The following is a 7,839-nucleotide window of genomic DNA, read 5'->3' on the forward strand; positions in this document are numbered from 1 at the left end:
CTAACTTCAGAGGCAAATCGATGCAGTCTTCCATCGCAGAGATTCGTTCTCTTTATAATTAGTTGAATTTTAGAATAGTTTTTAGTTTATTATTATTATTTTTTGACGTTACAGGATGTTCTACATTTAAGTACTCAATTGTGCTCAACAAATTTAAATCGAAAATAAATAAATTTTAGTGATTAGTAATTTATAGAGCTCTGAACAGTTCATTATTAAGCTGAACACCTAATTCAATGTAAAATGTAATGAATATTTTATGAATTGATGATAATTGATAAATTGATACAAATAAATACATATTTAAAAAAAATGCTGACATTCCAGAAAAAAAATGTAAATGGGACTGTAACGTGTAAAAATTTCCGGGACGGATGAGGATTAATGTTGAGATTCCTTTGCGCGAGCGTTGAACATTCATCTATCGATTACCTACATAAATTAAATAATATTCAGCTCACCTTAGGAGACTTCATGTGAAGTGCGTGCCGAATAATCAGCGAAACATCCACATTCGTTGGATAACGCATCAAAAACGTTAAACAAGTTGTATAATCGCTGTAAATCACTGAAAGGCAAAACAACAGATTTGTTAACAAATAAGATCACTTGTGATTAAACATGGCACTTACACTTATCACGGATGCGGATCAGCATGGCCACCACAATGAAGTTGATTAACTCCAGTTGTTCACCTTCCCCAAAGATGGCATCCCATAGGAGCAAAAGGTCTTGCAGTGCGTATTCACGTCCGAACAGTAACCTCAGCCAGCGTACTCCGAAAATGGCAAGCGGAATATCAAGTTTCAGCAGATGGTTGTGCAGGTGCAAATCTTCTTTGATCAGGATTTTGTCCTTGATGAAGTTCAACTGTTCGACGACTTCTATTTCAGGTCTTCGTTTCGAAGTTGGGCTAAGCAGTGGTGTAGATGGGGTGGCCACCGGGAAGTGACCGGTCGCCGTCGGAATGACTTCCATTGTTCGGTAGAATGACGCTATCCGGTCCATAATATTAGAAAAAATAGAACTGAAAGGGAATTTTGGAGTTTTTACATCTTTTAACAACTAGGCAAGACTTACTAAGCATCTTCTTCGATAAATTCTGGGTCCAAAACCATCAGGAGTATGGGACTGGAAAAATCAACCATATAAATACGATTCAAAAAAGGATAAGCAAAAATATTACTCCACAGATGGGTTCAGTTCCTGTATGTGTGCCAATGCTTGTTGGTCGCTATGGATAACGAAAATCAACGGGGCCAATATTTCGTGCATTCCCTGGCGATAGCACATGGTGGGATGCACCCTGGCATAGCAGAACAGAATATTAACCATCATTTCCTGTATTTTGGATTTTCGAAAGAAATCCACTCCAGGAAACGTGCGCACCACGTCTTGTTTGATCACCGCACACAGCTCTTGATCACAGAAGTGTTGATTCCACACGCTTTGCTTGGATTGCGATAGTGGATCGTCGCTGCCATCTCTGTTGCTGTGTGGATTTAAAACGTACTGATGCTTCAGCTTTTGATATTCGCTACGCAGCTGATCACGTTGTCTCGTCCAATCACCAGAAGGAGTTTTTAAGACCTGTAGAAATATGGCCCAACATACACTACGGAACGGCGAGGCCCTCAGGTCCCCCCGGATGGCACTGTGCCGCAGATCAAACAGAGCTGTATCGTTAGCAATTACAAGGATGTTGCGCCATTCAAGCCTGAAAAAAATTCCAACTCATTCAACGGGTATTAGCAAAAAGTAATTAAAACAAGATACTTACTCATATTTATCCACTCCGCTTATTTCTCGGCTACAGTGGGATGCTGTTTCATTCGCTTGAACAACTTCCGCTGGCTCTGAAAGATCTACCATTCTTAGTCCTGGTTGTATCAAAACTGTCGAAACGCACCCAGCCGAATAACCAATTCCTTGCGTACTAAATTCGATACGTATAACGTTACTACCCGTAAACAATTTCCGACTGGCTGTGTAGCTTAACAGCTAGGCTATAATCCACCAGCGACCCTTATCGTCATTATTTTGTCCCTCTCCCGAGATTATCAGTTTTCCAAATATGATGCGTCACTTTTGGGAAGCCGCCGGTTTAGAAACAAAGTGCACTATCTGCGTGATGAATCGTGTCAACACAAAAGGGATTCGCAATAATCACGATGGAGACGAAACTTTCTATTTTCCGTTTTGTTTAGTTCGGGACGTTTGGAAGAAGCTAGCGGAAATAAAAAAAATGACTGGTAACTCAATTCTTTTGTCTCAAAAATGTAAACAAAACAGGGTAGCTCATTCGCCCAACTGGAACTCAAACAGCTGATATTTCAAAATATTGGCATGCCAGCGCTCAATTTCAAGAGAAAAGCAGTGGTGCCATCGTAACTGAACGTTGAAATCAAAAATGCCCAGATTCATGAATATTTACAATTCTATTAAAAACTATTGAACAAAAAATGTTTGCCGAAATCCTTATTAACTCGCTACCTCATTTTAAATATAAAATTGTTTGACTAATACATTATTTTACACTACAGAGTAATACGATCAGTTTGACACACTAATCAACCTTCTTAATACGATGTACGATAAGTAGGTAGTTTATTAGTTGAAATGGTTGAAACCCTTAATCAGCTTTTTCGGATTTTCAAAAACAAAAAATCATAAACAAAGCGGATCAGCATCTGTGTCGGGATACAGGTACCTGATTAACAACAAACTCAAAAACGAGCTAAGATTTTCATTCAATCATTTATTATAGACCTTAGCAAAGTCGACCACTTTCGAAAAGCAAGGTTGAATATTCTACCAGTCTTCTAGATATTACTCAACCAAGATAAATCGTCTTGCGCACCATTATTATCGTTTGCCGTCTCTTTTTTAACCTTTTTACGAGTAGAGGTCAATGTTTCGTCTATCACTAGCTCAGAATTCGATTCAATCTTGAGCTTGCGTTTCTTAGCCTTCTTTGGACTTTCCGGTTCCGCTACACTGGACACGTCTTCGCGTAGGTAACACTGTTCCGAACGTTGTCGGGCCCAACTTAATGCCTTCCGTACTGGCTTCGATAGTTTAAGCATCGACCGATAGTCTGGACCAAGCAGAGGATGCCTTTCCTTGATGTCTTCCGGAAAAGGAATGTCTTCGCTCGTGGTTTCCTCTTTCATTAACCCCAGCTGAATAGATTGCTTAGTTTGTAGCGCTTCTCGAACCTGAATAGTTCCCTTTGGAACAAACGATTTGAAATCTACACCTGTCATCAGGGTGATCGGTTTAGAGTTTGAATTTTTCACAATAAGGCCTTCTAAAGAGTCATTGGTTGCAGCAGACTTTATGCTACAGGTTTCTCCAAGTTTATCAGTTTCTAGAGAAGCTTTCAGAAGTAACTTCTTGGCATCGATTGAACTAGGGCACTGAACGATCCACACTTCATCGTCGGGGTCGGTTAAATCTAAATCCACTGCGTAACGTGGTTTACACGATCGTACGAAAGGAAACTTGGTTAAATATTTTTCCTTTGCAAGGCTTGCGGTTTTCGAACCAATCCCAGCCGTTGATGGGGAAACTTTACTGGTTGGGGAAGATGGCTGGTAGTCTTCTGATTCATTTTCAGAAGCACTCTCTCCATATGAAATAACTCGTTTGGATTCCTTTTTCGGGGACATCTGTGTGGATGCAGCCAATGGAGTTTGTGGAATGTCACTTTCCGACGACAAATCTGGAATAAAGCATATGGTTAATTATAATTTCACGGGGATATGTAGAGAGCTAACGTACCTTTATAATCTCCTGAGATATTTTTTTCTTTCTTCACCATTATGATAATTTAGCTCGATAGTAAATCACGGTGAAATCCAAAAAAACGTGCTGGGAAATTCAAAATAAATTTCGCACCGTGTCGGTGAAAAACGTAAACAAAACGAGGGGTTAGTCAACGTATTATGATCGAACAATGTAATTCGTGTAAGAGCTTTGCACCGACACTCACGATCAATAACGGGCAAAAAATTCAAAATAAAAATTTTCATGAATTGATAAAAAATAAGTTTAATGTGTTTTCTATAGCACAAGTTCATTTCCGTTATGATCCGAACGTTTTTTGTCGACACATAAGTTTGTGCTTGAGGTTGCCGAGGTCTCGCACAACTCAACCCACCATGAAAAAACCTTACAGAAGTATATAGTGAAATATGGTTAAACGGTATTATTTTCCTTTATATTTCACATTAAATTCAGTACACTTCTTGGATGTAAAACTCCACAGTTCACTCTGTTGTTTAAATTTGTCGCTTCATTTTATTTTCAACGTTATTTATCGACCTGGCTCGATTTTTGAGCAGCGAAATTTTGTTGGTGGGTGTTTGGCTGAATATAACCATCCCAGTTCTATAGAATTCTCGATAAAATACAGTTATTTGAAAATTCTCATATGAGCACTATTAAAGAGTTCTTGAGTTAGAATACAGAGAACATTAAAAACAAAAACGTGCGTTCAATTTTGATTACCACAGGTTTCGGGGGATACGTGTGTAAGGTGTGTAATAGATTTGTAATTCGAGCATTTAGTGTCCCCTCGTCGAAATTTCGTATACGTATATTCGTATATTATCAAGTTTGTAAACAAGCAATGGATCTGTTTGGTTGTTCTTATCAGCATTCCAGAAAATAAGCAGTTACGATAATTTGTACATCGCTTAACATTTGTTTTCAGGACAAACAAAGTGATATGAAAAGCATTTTTGAAATTTGCAAAGATTAGAAAAAGATTAGGGTATGTATCTGATCATCAAGGCAGCTGCTGATGAAGGAAGTCATTCATCCCATACGTCGATTTTTTTCATTCCAGAGAATGGATTTCAAATATGGAACATATCTGGTAATACTTACTCTAACTATAAAAGCAACAGCCGATTGCGGCTGTAATAAACTAAAGCGAACACCAAATGGACCAGAAGCTCCACAGGAACACGTAATTTTTCCCGAAAAACATGAAGCGAACGCGCACGGCGAAGATTCTCCCACAAATCTACTTAAGCTTGTGGAACACTCCAAGAAGTTCATCGATATGAGTTTAATACCTGGTGGAAAATACGTGATCGGTACTAACGAACCATTTTTCACCGACGATAAGGAGGGACCGGAGCGTGAAGTTGAGCTGAAGGAATTTTACCTGGACCGATATGAAGTATCCAACCTGCAATTTCGTGACTTTGTCCAGCAGACAGGCTATGTAAGCGAGGCAGAAAAGTTTGGCGATAGTTTCGTGTTTCAAGAATTTCTTACTCCAGAAGTCCGGAAACATTACAATGATTTTAGAGTTGCCGCTGCCCCTTGGTGGTACAAAATTCAAGGAGCAAACTGGAAACAGCCGGAGGGCGATCCAGAAAAAGGTAGTAGAAAAAAGCTTTACATCATAATCTTATAATCAAGTTGTTAAAATTCATAGGATTAGAAAATCGCTTAGATCATCCGGTTGTCCACGTGTCGTGGAATGATGCTGTGTCCTACTGCCGCTGGAAAGAAAAGCGTTTGCCCACCGAAGCGGAATGGGAAGTTGCTTGTCGCGGGGGAAGAAAGCAAAAACTTTTCCCATGGGGCAACAAAATGATGCCAAAGGATGAGCACTACATGAACATATGGCAGGGATTGTTCCCGGAGGGTAATTTGGCGGAAGATGGATGCGAGGGTACATGTCCTGTAGATCGTTTCCGTCAAAACGCCTTTGATTTGTACAACATAGTGGGTAATGTTTGGGAATGGACCGACGATCGCTGGGACGAACAGGAGGAGTCAGAAGCTCCGAATCGAGTTAAAAAAGGTGGTTCATATCTGTGCCATGAATCGTACTGTTATCGGTATCGGTGTGCCGCTAGATCTCAGAATACCGAGGATAGTTCAGCAGGAAATTTGGGTTTCCGTTGTGCTGCTGATATCGACTGAACCAACTGACTGTACAACTGCTCTATGTGATTTTTCAGACAGCTATCAATATACATAGCTGTCTGAAAAATCTGATCTGATCTAATTATAGACACTTTACCACGTTCAAATATTATGTAAATTGCTTATTAGATCAAAGTTTCATTTATAATGAGAAAACCATTGACATTTTAAGCTTTTATATGATACATTACACTACGCAAATCTATAAAATTCGAATAAAAATATCGAATTTAATTTTTTTACGGTACAAAAATAGAAAAAAAAATCCTTTTTTAACTTTTTCAAAGATACAAAGACAAAAATGAAAAAAAAAGAAATCAAAATTTTAAAAACGTCAACCATATTTGTTTTTTATTTTTGAAATTTATGTTATGATCATCATCTGTATCTTGTATTTTTAATTTATTTTCATAGTATTCCGTCTCACGACATACATAACTTGATGAACATAATTCCTAAAACTCTATTTCTCGGACATCCCACATTCACCAGATCACGCTCCACTTGGTCACCACCTTCCACCAGCCTTCACCTCCTTTTGGATATTGGGTTCGCCGTAGAGTCGCACGAGCTCGTGGTTTATCCTTCGCCTACACACCGCTCGTCGAACAACACCTTGTAGCGCCACGTTGAACATCATGGAAGATAAACCATCGTCTTGTCGAAGCCCCCTGCGCGATTCGAATGAACTCGACAATTCATCCGAAATCCGCACACAGCACTGCGTTCCATCCATCATCGCCTTGATCAGTCTGATCAGATTCCCGGAAAAGTCGTTCTCGTCCATGATTTTCCATTGCTCGTTATGGTCGATCGTGTCGTATGCTGCTTTGAAGTCGATGAATAAATGGTGCGTAGGGACTTGGTGTTCACGGCATTTTTGGAGGATTTGCCGTAATGTGAATATCTGGTCTGTCGTTGACCATCCCTTCATGAAGCCGGCCTGATGACTTCCCACAAATCTGTTTGCTTGTGGCGTTAGGCTGCGGAGAAGGATTCGGAACAGCACTTTGTAGGCGGCATTTAGGACAGTGATCGCTCGGTAGTTCTCACAGTCCAATTTGTCGTCCTTCATGTAGATGGAGCATATTACCCCCTCCTTCCACTCCTCCAGTAGCTGTTATGTGTCCGAGATCCGGACCATCAGGCAATCGGCCAACTTGTCCGGGCCCATTTTGATGAGTTCAACTGCGATGCCATCCTTCCCAGCCAACTTGTTGCTATTCAGCTGGCGAATGGCTTCCTTAACTTCACTCATCTTGGGAGTGAATTCTCTACGTCGTTGGCTATGCCGGCGATGTACCTTCCCCCACTGTTTGGATCTTCTGCATGTGCGCCGTTCAGGTGTTCTTCGAAGTGCTGCTTCCACCTTTTGATCACCTCACGATTGTCCTTCAGGATGGCCCCATCCTTATCCAGGACCATTTCGGCTTGCGGCACGAAGCCTTTGCGGGATGCGTTGAGTTTCTGATAGAACTTTCGTGTTTCTTGGGAACCATGCAGCTGCTCAAGCTCCTCCTCGTCTAGACGACGCTTTCTCTCCTGGAAAACTCGGACTCGCTGCCCCTTTCGCTGTCGGTGATTTTCCACATTTCGACGGGTGCTTCTTTGCACTACTGCCGCCCGCGCGGCATTCTATCCCTCCATCACCCTCCTACACTTATCGTCGAACCAGTCTTTCCGTCGAGTTCGTTCTAATGCCTGATAACGTTCTCCGCAACGCTTTTGATGGCTGTCTTGATGATATCCCAACAGTCTTCGAGAGGAGCTTCGTCAAACTCGCCCTCTGCCGGCAGCGCTGCTTCGAGCGATTGCGCATAATCTGCCGCGATCTCAGGTTGCTCTGAAGCAACTGCGATATTTAACCGAGACGAGCGTCGGTTTCGTATG

The 7,839-nt window shown here is 41.0% G+C and overlaps 3 protein-coding genes across 4 annotated transcripts; 1 reads left to right on the top strand and 2 right to left on the bottom strand.

The window, feature by feature from the left end:
• Window positions 1–206: 206 nt before the first annotated feature.
• LOC129753944 (TBC1 domain family member 5-like) lies at window positions 207–2,256 on the bottom strand. Of its 2 annotated transcripts, none has more exons than XM_055749802.1 (5): window positions 1,777–2,256; window positions 1,187–1,717; window positions 1,081–1,131; window positions 633–1,027; window positions 207–568 (listed from the first exon to the last, which is right to left on the bottom strand). In XM_055749802.1, the coding sequence occupies exons 1-5, from the start codon at window positions 1,782–1,784 to the stop codon at window positions 453–455; spliced, it is 1,101 nt and encodes a 366-aa protein (XP_055605777.1). In that variant the 5' UTR covers window positions 1,785–2,256; the 3' UTR covers window positions 207–452. The 2 variants fall into 2 exon arrangements, with proteins under 2 accessions (XP_055605777.1, XP_055605773.1); XM_055749798.1 differs by having other exon boundaries at window positions 218–568; window positions 1,781–2,255.
• Window positions 2,257–2,754: 498 nt separating this feature from the next.
• Window positions 2,755–3,922, bottom strand: LOC129738995 (uncharacterized). The gene is made up of 2 exons (XM_055730348.1): window positions 3,784–3,922; window positions 2,755–3,724 (listed from the first exon to the last, which is right to left on the bottom strand). Exons 1-2 carry the CDS (start codon window positions 3,821–3,823, stop codon window positions 2,823–2,825), a joined length of 942 nt encoding a protein of 313 aa, XP_055586323.1. The 5' UTR covers window positions 3,824–3,922; the 3' UTR covers window positions 2,755–2,822.
• Window positions 3,923–4,617: 695 nt separating this feature from the next.
• Window positions 4,618–6,077, top strand: LOC129739614 (formylglycine-generating enzyme). Its single transcript, XM_055731095.1, has 3 exons — window positions 4,618–4,777; window positions 4,853–5,396; window positions 5,453–6,077. Exons 2-3 carry the CDS (start codon window positions 4,856–4,858, stop codon window positions 5,944–5,946), a joined length of 1,035 nt encoding a protein of 344 aa, XP_055587070.1. The 5' UTR covers window positions 4,618–4,777; window positions 4,853–4,855; the 3' UTR covers window positions 5,947–6,077.
• The last annotated feature ends 1,762 nt before the right edge of the window (window positions 6,078–7,839 follow it).

This window comes from Uranotaenia lowii, chromosome 1, assembly GCF_029784155.1.
Source record: "Uranotaenia lowii strain MFRU-FL chromosome 1, ASM2978415v1, whole genome shotgun sequence".
NCBI lineage: Eukaryota > Metazoa > Arthropoda > Insecta > Diptera > Culicidae > Uranotaenia > Uranotaenia lowii.

What these genes read in the sequence shown, in the direction of transcription:
- LOC129753944 (XM_055749798.1), bottom strand. Translation starts at nt 1,872, where the DNA reads ATGGTAGATCTTTCAGAGCCAGCGGAAGTTGTTCAAGCGAATGAAACA. An exon ending in AGCGGAGTGGATAAATATGA is followed by an intron (nt 1,718 to 1,780) that starts GTAAGTATCTTG and finishes AATTTTTTTCAG; the next exon opens with GCTTGAATGGCGCAACATCC. An exon ending in TTTATCGAAGAAGATGCTTA is followed by an intron (nt 1,028 to 1,080) that starts GTAAGTCTTGCC and finishes ATTCCCTTTCAG; the next exon opens with TTCTATTTTTTCTAATATTA.
- LOC129739614 (XM_055731095.1), top strand. Translation starts at nt 4,856, where the DNA reads ATGGATTTCAAATATGGAACATATCTGGTAATACTTACTCTAACTATA. An exon ending in GGAGGGCGATCCAGAAAAAG is followed by an intron (nt 5,397 to 5,452) that starts GTAGTAGAAAAA and finishes TAAAATTCATAG; the next exon opens with GATTAGAAAATCGCTTAGAT.
- LOC129738995 (XM_055730348.1), bottom strand. Translation starts at nt 3,823, where the DNA reads ATGGTGAAGAAAGAAAAAAATATCTCAGGAGATTATAAAG. An exon ending in TATCTCAGGAGATTATAAAG is followed by an intron (nt 3,725 to 3,783) that starts GTACGTTAGCTC and finishes GCTTTATTCCAG; the next exon opens with ATTTGTCGTCGGAAAGTGAC.